Raw genomic sequence first — 19,792 nt, 5'->3', positions numbered from 1 at the left:
CATATTGGTTGATGCACATAACCAAGGATTTCATAATTATGCAAACAATGTTCCCTTGTATGAGAATCTTATCATGTATGGATACTAATCAGGTCATCAAGGAAATTAAATGTGTTGGTTCACATTAACACCATGATGTTTCACAACTTGTGATGTTTTTGAGTTTTTTCAGTCTCAAGTCCTTCATTATTATTCTCAAATGCTAACAACTTGTAATGTTTTAAGTTTTTCATTCTCAAATAATTCATTATCATTCTCAAACACTATAGATTCACTCTTATGATTTCAGCATAGAAAGTTCAGAAAGGAATGAACCAAGTTGTATTGCACCTCAAAGATGGAATGGGCATCATGAGGAAGAACAAAGTTTTGAAATAGGCATGGAGGTATGCATCTGAAGAGAAAAAAAAATTCAATATACATGTGGCAGAAGGTGGCTTATGTATCCAAGGAGAGCTACACAAGGTTGGAAAAGGAAGAACAAAGTTTTGAAATAGGCATGGAGGTATGCATCTGAAGAGAAAAAAAAATTCAATATACATACATGTGGCACAGGGTGGCTTATGTATCCAAGGAGAGCTACACAAAATCATTTAAAACAAAAGCACATGCAATACAACGGAGCTAGTGCGCGTGTACAAAACTCCTTCAGGCTTAAAATATTACAGTTCCTATCCATTATTTTTATTCCATGTCATGATGATAGGATGAGGAGGTAATTCACTTCCCTTGGAAAAGACTTCCCACCATGGTCTCAAGCATGTCCACCGTGTATTTGTGGACCCTATGGTGTGGGGGCACACCCTCTTCCAAATAAGAGCCATATGATTGCATGAAGGCACGATAGGCCCGGACAAGCAGTTCGGTTACCGCCGCAAGCACATTCTGTCTAAGACTATTATCAAGAATCACCCACTGCACTTGTTTCCGGCACACCTCCTCGAAGGCTACATTAAAGGACTCCACCCTCTTCATTACGAGGTCTCTCGACACACCTCGGTTTCGACCTACCTGCAACCCCTCTCTGCCTAAATTCGAGACCAAATTCTCCCATACCTTCTTCATGTAGCTCCTCAAGTTGAACTCCACCTTGCGCCTCCACTTGGTCATGAACTCTTCCCCCAAGCAATCGGCGAGTTCCACACATTCCTTCAATCTTACCAAGACGTACTGGTAGTTGTTCATGAGGAAGACATGTGCCAAGATGGGATCTTCGTAGCAAGTCGATGCTCGGTGTTCTAGGTTCTTCTCTAACGCGCCCATCATGCTAAGGGCAGCATTTTGTAGGTTCGATATCATGATAGCTCCAGCCCCACCAGCATTCACGCTACGGTTTTGCAATCTCAAGGCCTCCGCCATTGCATCTTTATAGTCTCGGAATATCATACTTATGTAATTGACGATATACCTCGCATTGAAGTCCTTCCCACCGTCGCTCGGCATTCGTGATTTCAAGGTCTCTGTTGTCACGACGAGTATCCGATAGACCCTCATCACGTGGAATGACAGGGTCCAGTGCATCGCCTCAATCTCCTTCAGCATGTCCGGGCATCCCCCAAACACTCCGGAAATTTCATACTTGATATACCCCAAGCCTTGGATTATTTGTAGCAATCCAACGAGCATGGCTTCGGGCCGATGATTGGTTGATGCCACAGACTCTATGAACCGGAAGAAGATAGAAATATTAGATTTCTTGACAATGTCGGCAAAGCACTTTGTACGCTCCGGAGGGTCAAGGGTATGGAAAGCCCTCTCGCAGACTTCTTTTTCTTGGGCCATCAGCACCATTACAATGGCTTTCACATGTCTCGACCATAGAAAGAGGTTCTCACGGATGTCTTCCCACTCCATACCATTCAATTCCTCCATGGAGTAGGCTCTAAGGTACTCTGGTTTAAGAGTAACTATCGATTTCATCACGATCTTCACCCTTATTGCCTTATAAACCTCAAGGCAATACTCTATTCTTCCATTCACCTTGAGTCTATCCGAGATTACTAGAATCTTGTTACTGGTATCGGGATCCATTAGTTCCACATGCTGGATAGGGGATGGAGTGGTATTCTGCTCTGAAGTTTGATCATCCCCCGTAGCCCCAGAACTGCTAGTTAAATGTTTTGAAAGGTCTATGACCCTAAAGCTTTCGGTCAAAAGCCTCTCGAATTCCTCTTCCAACTTGAGCAATGCCTTTTTTAGAGGGTCCTTTTTTATCATTTCTTGGTGGGGATTGAGGCATTTGGATTGTTGGAGCTGTTCGCCGAGCATTCTGAGGCTATAAGGATCGAGAAGTTTGGTATCTACCAGAAAATCCAGGACGTCATCTAACGAATCCAACGATGGAGGATAGATATCTCGAATCGTTTGAAGATACCTTTCCATAGAGCAAACCATAGCCAAGTATTTGCGGAGGTCGTGCTTCGGATCGTCCGCATTTAGCGTCCCTTGGATGGTGTGGATGGATTCAAAGATGCGGATGACGGACAATATGGTGTCAAGGGCAGCATCAAGTTGGGATGTGAGGCCTGATACGACAGACGCCCGGGCTTGGATGGGCGCCATGGCGGAGCGGAGGAAAGGGACCTTCTCATGGATTCCAACCAATCTGGTGTGAGTGTGGATTAATCGTTCCTCGACCGTTGCGAGCTCCCCCAGGCGTTGGGAGAGGTTGGAGCGTGCAGAAATGAGGAGCGTGTGTTGCTGGTCATGGTCGACGGGGGGCATGGAGAATAATGAGAAATCTGATGGTGATGATGGATGGATGGATGGATGGGGAATAACATGTACAGGTATAGGAATTTAGATATCGCAGCCTGCAGGCCACTGACTGCGTGGAATGCAGAGAAAAAATTAGGCAGAGAAGTGGAAGACAGACTAAGTCTCCTCGTCCAGACAGGCGCAGAGGTGGCAGGGGCAGAGAAAACATTATGAAACTAAAACCGAACCGTTTATTATATACAGAAATGGGATAGATATGAAATGAGGGTTTTAGGAACTTTAGAAATATTAGGAACTTTAGAACCATTTTTTGGGCATGGAGGGTTTTCTATCACTTGAGCATAGATTTCTACTCCAACATTCTTGTTGGCCTTGCTTTCTTTGTAGCCAATTATACTCTCCCAAACAACAATGACATATCTAGATGCAATATTCAACATAGGAAGTTGTCTGCAACATAGTTCTTGAATAACAAATGTCAACCACATTAACATTGAATTCTATCTTTACATTTTGGCATTGATTTTAATAATTTAACACACGGCCATGCAAAGTGGATCACCCAAATAGCTAGGAATATTGTTTGACCAATAAGACATAGTAATGGAAGATTTAGGATCAATTGATTGGCGAAATGTCCCATGGAAACAACCCCAAATATGAGATATGAGTGGAACATCATAAAGACAATTGCCATGAATCCAAATCCAAAGGTATTGGCTTTGACCATGTCTTGCAGGACTAATATGTAGAGCAATTCTAGCCAAAAAGGGTTCATCTTCCATCACAAACAGCCCATTAAAACTAAGTTATCTTGAAGTAACATTTTCCATACATCTAACTTTAGAACCTTTGCATATCTAGAGTCTAGAAGTGAGTGATTGGTTGTGTAGCAAATCGTAATGCATCAACACAGAATTTTAAATTACTCATAAATAAACGTGATCTACACTCATAAAGTTTGAAACATCGAACACACAATAATCTGATATGTTAAGTAGCATTTATTAGGGGCACAAGTTTCTACCAACTATACCACCTCATCAAATCAAGTGACCTAATCATTGAACCCTACCCATAGGGGTCCCAGGTCATTACATACAATTTGTGGGCTATATTTATCATTACTACAACCATACAAATGTATTACTAATCCTGCCATATTATGTCACTTATGTTTTAGCTACACAGTATATATTATTCATTTGTTTCAAATATATATTTCTTTGGAGGAGAACATGCCCATCGGACATCTCACATTTCATCATCTTCATCCTTATGAACATGCGTTGTCCTAAAATTGACTCAGAACCACCTTTCATGGAAACTTGTTGTCTATTACCTTGTTTACAAAATCAAAGCTATCCCACCCAATCTTTAGGAAGAACAAAGGTAAAACTCAAGTTGGCCCCATGAATCTTAATTGATTTGTTTGCGACATGTATGATGAGCAATTCATTCCGTGCTTAATTATATCGCTCTTGTTTATACTTTCATTACATACAATTTTTCATTACATAAAACTCCTTTGGCATGATCAATGCAACTTTACCAAAATCTATGTACCTTTTTTATTCACGGGCACCCCAATTTATGAACAGTATACTTTTTTTCCATAATTACATCCATAACGAGGGAAACTTTCCCCATGGTAGAATTTTGTTTGTACAAAATTCTTCGCCCTCTCATAGAACTGACGTAGACTTGCACCTTATAAACCTTATAAATATGTGATCGATGCATGTGATTCATGTTTCAAATAATGGAAATGGAGTTAAATGGATAATAACCAATATAAAACTGACAATAATAATTATACCCGGTTATAATTAACAGGTGGAATTAACTAATGTATAGTGTAAATATACATAGACTGTGTCCATTAATACATTGATTAATCTTATTTTGGTTTGTAATTTAGGAGTTTCATGATTCAACAGCATATATATATATTTTTTAAACTTTCTGTAACAAGTTGAAGTAAGACTATTTTCAGTAATTTTCTTCGCCTTTCTTTTCGGTTAAGCTTAGTGAAAGATTGCTGCATACATTAGTCACATTTTCCATTACTTTACATAGACAGAGCTATGCTACATACGCATACAATTATTATTGCAGTGGGCACTCACCTATAGCATGTATGGTTCACTACCCATTTATTTAGTGTTCTCTAACCTCATGCTCCTATCCAACAAAATGTGTCTCCATTATCTGTTTCCTATAGGGCACTGAATAATTTCTGTCTGCTTTGGTAAAATCCAAACTCCTGGCCAATTCAGCTGATTTTTGCATCTGTACGCCAGTTCATGTGTAGGGGCTACCATGGATGTATTCGCAACATGTACATACCCTACCTATGGTTCCTTGATTCCCACGTTCACAGCTTGTATAGTCTGTTACAAGCTGATTTTTCAGTCTGAGGTACGATGGCCATATGAACAGAGACTTTAAAATGGGGATGGGAAGGCTGATTGCATTCAAATCAATTCTCGCTAAAGGGCACTTTTGGAAATTTATGGAGAATCACTATACACATATCCAGGCACATAGACAATATACACATACTCAATGTCTTTATACAGATTCCCTCTTCGTTCATTGTTTCGGGTGTTTCGTCAGATTCTAACTCTAAATATCGATGGAAACACAAAACGGAACAATATAAATAATCAGTGTGCTGCCTCGTTCAACTCCATAATAACGACCATCCTCATCAGAAGCAAATTACAGCCAATGAAATTGTGGACATGAAGAGAAATAAGAAGACAGATTGCCATCCTCAGTTCTCTCAGTAACCGTTATCATTATTATTGAGCCTCAATTGATGTCCCTGGGGATGAATGGAAATGAGAGGTAATCTTGGACACTTTGTTAGGCCATTTAGAGGAGGAGGAGGATGGGTTGATTATATTGGTTGAGTTCTTGTTTGTATTAGTGTTTGATCTGTGCAATCTACACCTAAAAGATCCCTCATGTGTAGTAGGAGAACATAAACATTGTCTTGGATGCTGATTATGTTCTTCACCTTCATTATGAACAGTAACTGATGAAGGAGGATGATGATGATTTGCATGGTTACTTTGGTTAGAATGGTTCGTATGGTGAAGGTTAGAAGGGTTAGAATGGTTCCCATAGTGAAGGTTAATATGGTTAGGAAAGTTAGGGCTACAACGGTTTGAATTGTGATGGTTGGTACGGTTCACATTATGTTGGTTACCATGGTTAGGATTACTGTGGTGATGGTTAGAAAGATTCAATCCAACAACAGATCTAGGGTTACTGGAGGTACTATGGCGATGATTAACATGAATGTTACTATAATATATCTGGTGATTGTGTAAAAGCTTTAATGTCTGGTGATAGTTTTGAATAGCAGCCTTAGTAGAAGGCGGCAAAGGAGGCTTTCCATCAGTAACCATGGAGGATAAAGAAGATGAAGAAGATGAAGTAACCACAGGTTCTTGCATATTCATTTTCTCCTCCATCTCTCTGTGTGTGCAAGAGAAGAGAAAGATTTGTTAGAGTTGCAATAACTCCTAGGAAACATGAAGAAGAAAATGTAGCGAGAGACAATTTCAAACCTAAACCTAGCCTTATCCATACAGATCGATTCGGTCATAGTATATGATATGCAGCAAAGAAATTGGGACATTTAGTAAACCGTAACGCTTGTCTTTTAACCAAATAACAAAATCTAATACAGAAGAAAAGAGCCTCGAAAACAGGTTTTCTCAAGAAATTGGGCTAAATTTAAATGGATATGATTCAGACGGGTAATTAAAACCTTAACGCAAATCCTGCGCTGTTAACTATGATTATTTCGCATCAAAAAAATTTATGGAAACTCGCTTTGAATTTGAAAGGGGAAACCCTAAATCTGGAGTAAAAGCACAATTTGCGGGTAATTAAAACCTTAACGCAAATCCTGCGCTGTTAACTATGATTATTTCGCATCAAAGAAAATTATGGAAACTCGCTTTGAATTTGAAAGGGGAAACCCTAAATCTGGAGTAAAAGCACAATTTTCGGAGAAAAGGAGTTAAATTTAGGCTCAATTTCGAAAGGGGGGGCGGGGGGGACGCGAATTTTTTTGCAATACAAGAAGAATCTGATAAATAAATAGAGCACATAGACATACGAGAGAATCACAGAGAGGAAGAAAAGCTTCGGCAAATGATTTTCTGAAACCCTGCATAGAAACAGAAAGGAAGAGTAAGAGGGTAAAAACACATAACACTCACGAAACCCTAAAAAAAGAGAGTGGTTGGGGGGGGGCGAGGCAGGCAGAGAATTTCGGTTCAGACAGGTAAAAGAGGGAAAAAAAACAAATACGAGGAAGGGAGGGAGACATATGGGAACCGAAAACACGAAGAAGAAGAAGAAGAAGGGGGAAAAAAAACATGGGGAAGAGAGAGAGAGAGAGAGAGAGAGCAATGGATGTTGTTTGTTTGCTTTACCTGAAAAGCCCCAAAAGGAAGGGGGAGGGAGGGAAGGGCCTGCACGCAGAACAGAACAGAACAGAAGAGAACAGAAGGAGAAGGAGAAGGAGAAGGAGAAGGAGAAGGAGGAAGAAGAGGCAAAGCGAGGAAAGCTATAGCCATGGCATCTATTTATATAAGAAGAGGTGGGCGACGTGGCAAGGCCTTCTGCTCCCGCCCCCCGCTCACCCTTTTTCCGTCATGTCTCTTTTCCTCTCTGTCTTCTCTGATTTTTCTGTTTCTGTGTGTGTGTGTGTGTCTCTCTCTCTCTCTCTCCTTCTCTCTCTCCTTCTCTCTCTCAGTAGACTCCTTTGCTACTTCTTGAAGCCGCTGAGATGAGATGCTTCTCATTATGTAGTATTATTATTACCATTATGCATTCATTCATTCATTCATTTGGCCGGACGATGGGAGCACACACGAATGTATATGTATGAATGTACATATCTTCTCTTTGTACCACACCCGACAATGTTTCGCATTTTGTCGGTCGCCTCAAGCACATGACTCTTTGTCTTAAGAGAACCCCCCCCCCCCCCCCCCCCCAAAAAAAAAAATAAATAAATAAATAAATAAAATCCCCCTTAGAGAAAGTAAGTAAACCATCTTTTCATCGATGAGCTGAAAAGAAAAACTACGCCACACCCTCGGACATGTGCCATATTGTTTTACGTGAATGTAGAAACTCCCTCTTTGTAGATACATATGAGTAGGGTTTTTCCGTTGCTCTGGCCTTTTTTGCGTGCGATTCGTCATCTGTTGCTTTATGTTCTTCTTGTCCTTGGTTCTTTTTGTGTAATGTCGCTGCATATAGACCACATGAAGCTTCCCAAGTCACTTTGTTTGCATCCGTGATGTAGGAAAATACTTGGAAAATAAAATATATGTCGCTACCGCTTATTTGAAATCCCAAAACATGTCGCTGCTGTTTATTTGAAATTCTTATCCACGCAATCTTTTCCAACTAGATTTTGATATTTATTTAAGTCAGACATGAACCATTGCTACTATTCGTGCACCTGGTCCCCAACTCACATTGAACCTCCATGGTTGTAGGCATATTGGCAACACTTTATCATATACGACCCCATTCGGAGGAAACAAGATGGCTCATTCATTGTATTCAATTTGTCGTTTACTTCTTTCTTTTTTGTGAAGGAGGAAATTTCAAACAAATCAATGAAAATGTATTGCAAGCTTTGGAAGTGTTTGATGCATAAAGCATTATTCTATCCTACCGTCAATAATATGGCATTATGAACAATCATTACGACCGAATCACTGGTTATAAGATGAGTTAGACACCTATGCATATGTGTTTGATTATAAGATGAGCAAAGAAACCTATGCTCATGTGTGAAGCACAATGTGAATTTGAACAATAGAATTGAGGGCATGATACATTGATCATTATTTGTTGGTAGCAAGGTATGCTCCTTGATAGATTGTAAATATAGACACACTTGCCCATAGGCACCAGATTTTGACATCTTAGGATGTGGTAAGTGAATATTTACATAGAGGACTTAAGATAATGAATTATCTATCGGCTTGCTTTTGGAAACTCGCCATACTAGGGTGAACACAATAACTCAAGATGTCATGGGAAATTGTGAGAGTAACCTCAATGTTGTTTCTTCTAAGCTAAACATAACCTTTGAGATATTGGAAAATTATGGTTTGAACTCCCTCAATCACGTGGACTACATAGGTATGTAGTTTGCAACAAATTGGGAAACGTTGTGATAGTGAAATAAGATAATTTCTCTGAAGAGTAGAGCCGTGTTGAAGTGAAAGTACTTGCAGAGCCCTAAAAATGATTCACAAGTAAGAGAGACTAGGTATGGTATACAAAATGGAACGACGTGAATATATCATCTCAACCCATACATACGAATATATTCAACACGTCAAATGCTAAAAATCATAGAGAGTTTGTTGTAATTTAAGTTTTGTATCTTATAAATAAGCGGGAACTTCTATGGTACCTCAAGAGTTTAGACCCTTGGGTTTTAACTTTTACATATGAAAAACAAATAGCACTTTGAAACTCTATGCATAATGACACCCTTTTATTTGCTCATTTTCACAAAAAATGCTAAATCTAATGTATTTCTACAAATTTTTTTTTGACAGAAAGCGAGCAAATTACGGTAATGTGTGAAACATTCTTTGATTTCTAGTATGCATGGATTGCTACACCTTAATATCAAACATATTGAAAATGATGTATGGATCCCATTAACATATATGTTATACATGGTGCGTCACACAACAACATCGATGAGGCAATCTCTCTATATTAAACACTACTACAAGATTCAAAAACTCCATACAACTATTGACAGTTGTGTGCTTGTTGATAAACTCAATATAATCTTTCTATAAGCTAAATGCACAAGTCATATCACACCTTAAATTTCATGCCTTTAGATATGAACCAACTATTGGTGCAATGAAAATGCTATGACTTCAACAATTGCCAATTTTTTGTTATGAAAATATGTATAGGTTGTAATATTATGCTTCTTTTCATTGTCATGTCATAAAAATAACGTGTCCATAAATCTAAGTTCAAATCGAGTGCATGATTATGTGGCCACAAACTTGCTTGTATGGCGGAAAACAAGAAATTAAAATGCACCACCACAAAGGATCAAATCCAAGAATATCTAATAAATGTTAGAAAGTTTGATCATTTATCTATCCACTTATGATTTTATAATTTTGTGAATTATTGAGATTTGTCATTATGGATGGATTTCCTTTCCAAATATAGGAAACGTTGTAGGCATTAGTAAGCTTACTCATTGATCTTCAATGGTTTGTGACTCTATGATTAGTAGTTGTAGGTGTTCAAAATGAAAATATTATAAATGTGAACGCTAGTGTTGCACCAACTTGACTGACCTATTGGTCCATGATGAACTTTGACACTCTAAATGAGCAATGGCCCAACATGCTTGTGGTGGAAGGATGGCTCCATGCATGTTCATTTGCATAGTAACGAGCAAGATAGTTTTAATATCCAACATTGGATCGAGCATTGCCAATGCATGTCATGTAAGAACCAATTTAGGATTCAAACATTGTACCTTGAGCTCATGTATGTGTATATATATTCTAGAAAGAATGATGTATATACAATATGTTATAAAAGTTTCTTCTATTTCCAATGCTTCTATAGTTGTTACGTAAAATGAAGTGTTCATCTTGCTTATTGGCAATTCAGCGAGGCCCTATACCCGTGTAGCGTGACACCATTCAATTGAGTTTCTTACTATTGTAATTGTTATCGTACGAGGGAGGCCCTTTTTTTCCAGGTCACTACAAACGATGGGCTTTGGACCACGTATGTCTTGCATCATATTTTTATTAGGACAAGATATAATGTCCCGAGTAATTCTTAATTGAGTAATTACATTATATATTGCCCTATCAACCTATTGTTGTTTTCTATTGTTACTTATCCCTTGTTGATGACGTTACCAAGATTGCAACTAATGTTGACATTATGGGCCTATACCTTCCATGTAGCACATGCTTTGGCCAATGATTCCTTCATTCTTCTACGAGCCTCATGTTAGAATCTTGAAAAAGGGATAGTTGTACAGAACCACTTTGCATCAACATCTAGGTTGCATATTAATTGGAGGGTCTAACCTCATCTCATAAACTAAGAGGGTATTTTTAATATCTAGGATGACATGGATCCGTGCTTAGAAAATGCTCTATCTATTGGGAATAAATGTTACAAATGACCACTTGATTGAATGGATGTCTAGCGAGTTGAGGGATAAGTTCATGTATTGGATGTCACAAACTTGGTCATTTCATGTACACTTGAAGGTTGTATAATGTATTATGGAACCTATGATATTATATTACTTACCATTTCTACATCTTCAATATTTATTGTGGAAAAAGTGGGAATGACATGGGATACTGTTGGGATTTCGGTCCCTCCGGATGGGATGTCCGGAGATAAATGACGGCAAGCCCGGTTGCGGTTACGGAGCCGGATGATGAAGACCCCGGTTACGGAGCCGGATGATGAAGACCCCGGTTACGGAGCCGGATGCTGAAGACCCCGGTTACGGAGCCGGATGACGAATGTACCCGGAGAGAGATCCGGATGCAGGGACATATTTGTGAATATGTTTGCCAAGAGCCCTTGAGGCTATATTTGTAAATAGCCCGAAAGTCATATGTGTATAAATATGACTTAGGGCAAACAGTTTATGTTGTTGCTCATTTTTTTTATGTTTTCAGCTGAGAGAGAGAAAAGTGAGCAGCCGAGAGAGAGAGAGAGAGAGAGAGAGACGAAGAGGTCGTTGCCTCTGTGTACTGCCGCCGCCTGTGGCGAAGACAGTGAGCTCAAGGTTGTTGCCTTGTAGCTTCACCATTGTACATCTCTGTCTATAGTGATAGTTGGAGTTTGAGGACTCCCGTGATTTTTCCCCAGTTAGGGTTTTTCCACGTAAAACATCCTGTGTACTCTTCTCTCTATTGTACTTTGTGCATTTTGTATTTCCTGTTTTCTGAAAGTTGATCCTATTCCTCGGTTGTGGCCGAGCACTGTTTTTCAACAATTTGGTATCAGAGCGACGGTAACACAGAAAATGGAAGGCGGCGGTAGTGGGCCTCCGGGCATGATGGTGTTGAACTCACAGAACTACGCCGACTGGAAGATAAAGATGGAAGACCTTCTCATCGTCCGACACCTGTATGAACCGATCGACAATGCCGAGATACCCAAGGGGGTAATAGAGTCGGAGTGGAAGCTCCTGAACCGGAAAGCCGTGGCGACGATCCGGCAATATGTCGATGTAAGCGTCCTACAACATGTGGCGAACGACACCAACGCATATGAGATGTGGAAGAAGCTGTCGGGCCTCTACGAGAGGAAGAATGCGTTGAACCGGACCTCCCTGATGAGGAAGATAGTGAACCTCAAGTACCGGGACGGCGAGAATATGGTGGAACACGTGAGCACGTTCATGGGATTCGTGAACCAGCTTGCGGCGATCAAGTTCCCGTTGGAGGATGCAATGCAAGCCATCATTCTGATGTGTACATTGCCGGAAAGCTGGGAGAACTTGGTGGTGACTCTCAGCACCTCCTGCACCGAAGATAACCTGTCTCTACAAACGGTAAAGACAAGCATTTTGAACGAAGAAGCGCGTCGGAGAGATAAAGAACCTGTTTCCGATCCGAAGTTGCTGCTTACCGAATCGGATCGGGGAAGACAATGGAACCGGAGTCCGCAAAGACGGGAGAAGTCGAGGACCCGGTCGCAGTCAAGAGGAAGGCCCACATGCTTCCACTGTGGGAAGCCGGGGCACTTCCGGAAGAATTGTCGGCATTACCGAAAAGACAACGGAGCCGACGACACCGATTCGAAGAAGTCACCGGAGAGAAACGGTGCATACCGGGGAGCCACGGACCGAAGAGGTCCGGATCGGCGAGGGCAGGACCGGAAAGGAACGACGGCACTCGCGGCAAGTGAAGAAGAGATAATGCTCATTACCGAAGAGAGGGAGCTGAACCTTGCCGGTGTGGAGATGACCTGGGTGGTCGATTCCGGAGCGTCGTTCCACCTGACCCCGGAGAAGAAATACTTCTCATCCTACACAGCCGGTGAGCACGGCTGTGTCCGGATGGGAAATGAAGGCACATGCCGGATTGCCGGCATAGGAGACGTGTGGCTGATGACATCAACCGGATGCAAGATGCTGCTGAAGGATGTTCGACACGTTCCGGAGGTCCGATTGAACCTGATCTCGGCCGGGAGGCTAGATGATGAAGGCTACACGGGTAGCATCCGGAACGGTGTCATGAAGTTCAGCAAGGGGAGCCTGATAGTGGCTCGGGCCCGGAAGGTCAACACACTGTACCTGATGAATTCCCGGCTATGTCCGGAGGAGCTGAACGTGGCAGCCGACACTGCCGGTGAGCTGTGGCACAAGAGACTGTGCCACATAAGTGAGAAGGGGATGAAGAGGCTTGCAGAAGACAACCTTATTCCAGTGAAGCATGTGCACCTGGAGAAGTGCACCGACTGCCTGGCCGGTAAGCAAAACCGGACCTCCTTCCACTCAAGGCCACCGACGAGACGTAGCGCACCATTGGAGCTGGTGCACACTGACGTGTGTCAAGTAGAAACGAAGTCACATGGCGGAGCCCAGTACTTCGTGACATTCATTGATGACCACAGCCGGAAGCTGTGGACGGCACCGTTGAAGACAAAGGACCAAGTATTGTCCGTCTTCAAAGAACTCCACGCGAGAGTGGAAAGGGAATCCGGCAAGAAGCTGAAAGCGATACGAGCGGATAACGGAGGGGAATACCGGGGGCAATTCCAGGAGTACTGTCGCTCGAAGGGAATCCGGCTCGAGTTTACTGTGCCGAAGACGCCGGAACTGAACGGGCTGGCCGAGAGGATGAACCGGACCATAATGGAGAGGGTCCGGAGTATGCTGGCGCATGCGAAATTACCCAAGGGGTTTTGGGCTGAGGCAATGTCGACGGCGACATACGTGATAAACAGATCACCCTCAGTACCTTTGGACGGAGACACGCCCCAGAGAGTGTGGACCGGTAAGGAAGTGTCCTACCGGCATCTGAAGGTGTTCGGGTGTCTCGCATACGTGCATGTGGCAAAGGACCGGAGAGGAAAGTTAGATCCAAAGACCCGGCCATGCATATTCCTCGGTTACGGCGACGACGAGTTCGGCTACCGAGTATGGGACCCGGTCGACAAGAAGATATTCAGGAGTCGAGATATCATCTTCATGGAGGACAAGACACTCGCCGACTGGGAGTCGGAGAAGAAGATGAAGAGCTCCAAGTCAACCGGTGAGGATCAACTCTACGAAGAGCAGTCCCGACCGGCAAGGGACCGGTTAGCACTCGAGGATCCGGCCGAAGACGGTGAAGAAACAGAACCGGCCGAGGAAGATGAAACTGATACCGGAACCGGCCCCGATCCCGGAATGGATTCGGATGAAGAGGAAACGGAGGAGCCGGTTACCGAAGCTCCGGAACGGAGATATCCTCTAAGAGAGAGAAGGGCCCCCCGGAGATTTCCGGAACCAGAGCACGTGCTGCTAACCGACGAGGGGGAGCCGGAAAGTTTTGAAGAAGCAAAGCTTGACAACCATAGCCGCAGGTGGTTAAGTGCCATGCAGGAGGAGATGGATTCCCTGCATGAGAACCACACATATGAACTTGTGGAGTTGCCGAAAGGTAAGCGGGCACTTCGAAACAAGTGGGTGTTCAAGCTGAAACCGGGAGATGCCGGAAACCCCCCGAGATACAAAGCCAGGATCGTAGTGAAGGGGTTCCAGCAGAAGAAGGGCGTCGACTTCGACGAGATATTTGCCCCGGTAGTGAAGATGACCTCCATCCGGACGGTGCTGAGCATAGTGGCAAGCATGGACCTGGAGGTAGAACAGATGGACGTGAAGACGGCATTCCTTCACGGTGACCTCGAAGAAGAGATCTACATGCATCAACCGGAAGGATTCGAGAAGAAAGGGAAGGAGCACCTAGTATGCCGGTTGAAGAAGAGCCTTTACGGACTGAAGCAGGCTCCCCGGCAATGGTACAGGAAGTTCGACTCCTTCATGACCGACGAAGGGTACCACAAAACGCAGTCCGATCACTGCGTGTTTGTGAAGAAGTTCGAAGGAGGAGACTCTCTAATACTCCTCCTGTACGTGGACGACATGTTGATCGTCGGACGGGACCAGGGCAAGATACGGATGCTGAAGAAAGCACTTCACCGAACCTTCTCAATGAAGGACCTGGGTCCGGCGAGGCAAATATTAGGGATGCACATCATCCGGGACCGGAAGAAGAAGCAGTTGTGGCTGTCACAGGAGAAGTACGTGACAAAGGTGCTTCAACGGTTCAACATGTCGGAAGCAAGACCGGTCGGATCAACCCTCCCGGCAAACTGCAAGCTGTCCAGCAAGCAAAGCCCCAAGACAAAGGTTGAGAAAGAGGACATGATGAAAGTACCATATGCCTCTGCCGTCGGAAGCTTGATGTACGCAATGGTGTGTACAAGACCGGACATAGGATACGCAGTCGGAGTAGTGAGCCGGTACATGAGCAATCCCGGCAAGGAGCACTGGAACGCGGTCAAGTGGATACTCCGATACCTGAAGGGCACGGCAAACGTGTGCCTCCGATTCGGCTCCGGTAAGCCCGAACTCGACGGCTTTACCGATTCGGATATGTCGGCTGATGCAGATACCAGCCGGTCCACATCAGGGTATGTGATGACGTATGCAGGGGGAGCTGTTTCGTGGCAGTCGAGGCTGCAGAAGACGGTTGCGTTGTCAACCACGGAGGCGGAGTACATGGCGGCTGTTGAAGCCGGCAAGGAAATGATATGGATGAAGGACTTCATTAGAGAGCTCGGTATCCGGCAGCAGGAGTACCGACTCTACTGTGACAGTCAGAGTGCCATCCACCTTGCGAAGAACGCGGCCTATCACTCCCGGACGAAGCACATCCAGCGAAGATATCACTGGATCCGGGAAAGGATAGAAGACCAGGAGTTCGTGCTGACGAAGATCCACACGGACGAGAACGGCTCAGATATGCTGACCAAAGTGCTCACACCCGACAAGCTGGAAGCATGCCGGAAGAGGATTGGATTGGAGAGACATCCCATGCCGAAGTGAAGGGGGAGTTTGTTGGGATTTCGGTCCCTCCGGATGGGATGTCCGGAGATAAATGACGGCAAGCCCGGTTGCGGTTACGGAGCCGGATGATGAAGACCCCGGTTACGGAGCCGGATGATGAAGACCCCGGCTACGGAGCCGGATGATGAAGACCCCGGTTACGGAGCCGGATGCTGAAGACCCCGGTTACGGAGCCGGATGACGAATGTACCCGGAGAGAGATCCGGATGCAGGGACATATTTGTGAATATGTTTGCCAAGAGCCCTTGAGGCTATATTTGTAAATAGCCCGAAAGTCATATGTGTATAAATATGACTTAGGGCAAACAGTTTATGTTGTTGCTCATTTTTTTTATGTTTTCAGCTGAGAGAGAGAAAAGTGAGCAGCCGAGAGAGAGAGAGAGAGAGAGAGACGAAGAGGTCGTTGCCTCTGTGTACTGCCGCCGCCTGTGGCGAAGACAGTGAGCTCAAGGTTGTTGCCTTGTAGCTTCACCATTGTACATCTCTGTCTATAGTGATAGTTGGAGTTTGAGGACTCCCGTGGTTTTTCCCCAGTTAGGGTTTTTCCACGTAAAACATCCCGTGTACTCTTCTCTCTATTGTACTTTGTGCATTTTGTATTTCCTGTTTTCTGAAAGTTGATCCTATTCCTCGGTTGTGGCCGAGCACTGTTTTTCAACAGATACATGGAATCATCTAGCGAACCCCAAGCTCTTGGGAGGAGCTATAATATTGCACTTATCTATGCATATGATGACTCGTAGGAATGTGTTTTGACTCACAACTATGGATATCTATTGTCTAATATTTTATTGAGGAGGGTATGAAACATGGGAGGAAAACAATTAAGACATTATGGTGACAATTTCTGAATGCATACCTTCCACTTAAGACTTCACTCTTCATATGTTCAACACTTGGTTGTCTCATGGCATGAAGCACTCTCATTATCAAAATGAAAACCATAATCTAGTAGAAAAGGACAATCATGGGTTGATTGGCTTTTATTGGGTCAAGTGTTGTTTTCAAGTGATCAATACTCTCTTGTACCATTGCAGCGTTGAGTCTCTTTGATGGCTATCATCCAAGGTTGAACAAGAACGGAAAGTACATAACTTTGATTCTAGATGGTAATAGATTTAAAACATAGTTGGCTTTCTAAATTGCCATTTGTAGCAAAGGTTTATCTTTTGGATAAGCTCTAAAGTGATCTGGATGAATGATGGATAATTGCTTCTTTTGCATTATTCAAGTGTAACATAATAATCGTTTCATACAATATTTGATTGGTTGTTAAATTTGGAGTTACATTTCTCAAATTTGGCAAGTTTTGTCACCGTGTTATTGACCCCAAGACCGTGGGTGTTTGCACAATTCATATTGGTCGGCCCAAAATCACAAAAGAAGATCATTTTCCTATTTCTAAGATATTAGACATTGTGTCATAATTGGTGTGCAATACTATGTATTTGATCATAGGCAGGGAGTCAAAGCATATCTCTGAAAGTTGAAGGGAGTAGTAATGTTAAAATTTTCTTTATTGGAACATGTAGAGATTCTTTCCTCGTTGGAGTGTTCGTCTTGCCTATTGGCAATTCAACATGTTCCACCACCTGTATAGTGGTGAGTTTGTGACTATGCTCCATTATGGTACTGTTGTAGTGGTTTTCACACACATTTATTAATATAATTGTGTGTTTTCACATAGAGAGAGAGAGAGAGAGAGGGAGGGAGAGAGAGAGAGAGAGAGAGAGAGAGGGAGGGAGGGAGGGAGAGACGGAGAGAGAGAGAGAGAGAGAGAGAGAGACTTATGTTGGAGAAGGGCAAACTCTATTTTTGTTGTATCTTCCTACTACGATGTTTGTTTCCTTTGTTCTTTGGTTTGTTTCGAAGCTTGCAAGGAGAGCTTTCTAGAGAGTATCTGCACGTATCATTTGGTTGTTTCTGTAGAACATTACGAATACAAATTCTATTCAGTTGTATGCATCTCATGGTCGCTTGCTTTGTTTCCTTCACCAACAAAATTACTTGTAAGTGAGCTCTCTCATATATTTTTGTCAGATGGATGTTAGTGTTTTCATGAATATGGACGAGTCTCCAAATTCTTCAAAAGATGCATGCATGGTTGAGTCAGTATCGAGTCCAAGAGGGGATGGTAAAAGACAATGATGTATTGGAGATAATAGTAATGACATGTCTTATGCTGATGCAATGCGACAAGATGATATTGAGAAAGATGATAGTCATTGGGAACATTTAAGATGCATGACAAATATACTAATGGAATATTGTATAAGGGAGAATGTAAAAGTTGTTGAGGAGTTTGTTGATGATGAAGTGGCTAAGGTAGAAATAGACAATAAGGAGTTTTTGGGCTCATTTGCTAAATTTTTTGATAGAGGGGTCATATTGTTTTTCACAAGGAAGATACCTTTCCTTTGGAGGGTCAAACAATGGTTACATGGGATTTTACAAGTTGATTGTGTTTAGGATGTTTATGCCGGTCCTCGTGAGTTTTATGATGTTGTTTTGGCATCACAAGAGTATAAAGAGAAATTACTCAATAAATTGCTAGTTTTTTATGAGAAAAGTTTGGTTCATATTGTTCCATGGAGGCCACTAGTGGAATACCAAGATATATTAAAGCAAGAGTGTCCTATATGGGTTGAGGTAGAGTGCATGCCAATATTACAATCAACAATGGAAAAGTTGGGAAATATCTTGGTGCCTCATTGTGCTAATGCTCAAAATCGATATTGAATGTGTATTCTTTGGCATATTGTTATAAAGAGGTCAAGTTGTTTACAGATTGCATGCTCTAATATGCCACTCATGTATTTGCGGCTTAAATGGGGTACATTTGTAGGACATTGTTTCTATTGTGGTGTGTAGGGGCATTTTATGGTTGAGTGTACTCAAAAAAGAAATAATGTAGTGGAAGTGGTACATGAAGAGCCTACAACTCATGATCAAATTCAAACTTTGACATCTTCAAGAGGAAACAAAGGAGCCACAAATTGTGAATGAAAAGGATGGAAAAACTCTAGAGGATGAAGGGCAATGGTCAATAGTTTTTGGAAAGATGAAGAAGTTTAATAAGAATGTTGGGCATAATGTATCTATGGAGAAGGTCACACCGATTCAACAAACAAATCCCATCTAGAATAAACCATGGGCTCATCAAGAGGACTATCCAAAGAATTTTTTATTGATAATAAAGATAATTTGAATGTTCCTTTGAATAAACGAAAATCGGTGCCTCATTCACATGAGGAGCCATTGGGGTCTGGAGTTTTGCATTCCCATAGTAGTTCATATACAATCTTAGGGGATTTATTTCAAGATATGGCAGAAACATTAGTTGTGAAAGAGAAGGAAAATTCTCAAATAAAAGGAAAAAATAAAGTATGAAGTTCACTAAATGGAATGTTAGGGGATTGTGTTCTAGATTTAGAATGCATGAGGTTCAGAGGATTGTGTTAAGTGAGCAATGAGATGTTTTATGTGCAATAGAGCATAAAGATCATTGTAATGCTAGATTAATTAGTTATTGTAAGGGTTATACATTATGTTATGCTAGCAATGTTCATGGGGATTATTTTGGGATTGTCATGTTTATAAGAGATAAATTTCACCCAAAAGTAATTGTTTCATATGAATTTGAAAGATTTATCGTGGTAGACATGTTATGAAGTGCAAGTTCTTTGGTTAGTTGGTGTGTATGCATCAAATGTTTCACAAGAACGAAAGTTGTTATGGAGATCTTTAAACTCAACGCTCGACAATGGTAGACTACGTTTATTGATGGGGGATTTTAATGTTTGTTGTGAGACAGATCAATCAACATCTATCCACTCTATTATGGATGGACCAGAGGCTCAAGAATGGGCAGATTTTGAG

General features: G+C 42.3%; 2 protein-coding genes across 2 annotated transcripts; both read right to left on the bottom strand.

Annotated features, from left to right (window-relative positions):
• Window positions 1–681: 681 nt before the first annotated feature.
• LOC147869734 (exocyst complex component EXO70I-like) lies at window positions 682–2,767 on the bottom strand. Its single transcript, XM_087332592.1, has one exon. The coding sequence runs from the start codon at window positions 2,722–2,724 to the stop codon at window positions 721–723; it is 2,004 nt and encodes a 667-aa protein (XP_087188718.1). The 5' UTR covers window positions 2,725–2,767; the 3' UTR covers window positions 682–720.
• A 2,604-nt stretch (window positions 2,768–5,371) lies between these two features.
• LOC147869733 (uncharacterized) lies at window positions 5,372–7,255 on the bottom strand. Its single transcript, XM_087332581.1, has 2 exons — window positions 7,176–7,255; window positions 5,372–6,207 (listed from the first exon to the last, which is right to left on the bottom strand). Exon 2 carries the CDS (start codon window positions 6,201–6,203, stop codon window positions 5,526–5,528), a length of 678 nt encoding a protein of 225 aa, XP_087188707.1. The 5' UTR covers window positions 6,204–6,207; window positions 7,176–7,255; the 3' UTR covers window positions 5,372–5,525.
• Between the last annotated feature and the right edge of the window lie 12,537 nt (window positions 7,256–19,792).

Source organism: Azolla caroliniana, unplaced genomic scaffold, assembly GCF_043228905.1.
Source record: "Azolla caroliniana isolate FFs.n. ecotype wild unplaced genomic scaffold, voAzoCaro1.0.p SCAF_1, whole genome shotgun sequence".
In the NCBI taxonomy this organism is placed as follows: Eukaryota; Viridiplantae; Streptophyta; class Polypodiopsida; order Salviniales; family Salviniaceae; genus Azolla; species Azolla caroliniana.
Note: the sequence above shows the minus strand (reverse complement) of the source record. Positions and strands in the feature narration are given on the sequence as shown.

What these genes read in the sequence shown, in the direction of transcription:
- LOC147869733 (XM_087332581.1), bottom strand. Translation starts at nt 6,203, where the DNA reads ATGGAGGAGAAAATGAATATGCAAGAACCTGTGGTTACTTCATCTTCT.
- LOC147869734 (XM_087332592.1), bottom strand. Translation starts at nt 2,724, where the DNA reads ATGCCCCCCGTCGACCATGACCAGCAACACACGCTCCTCATTTCTGCA.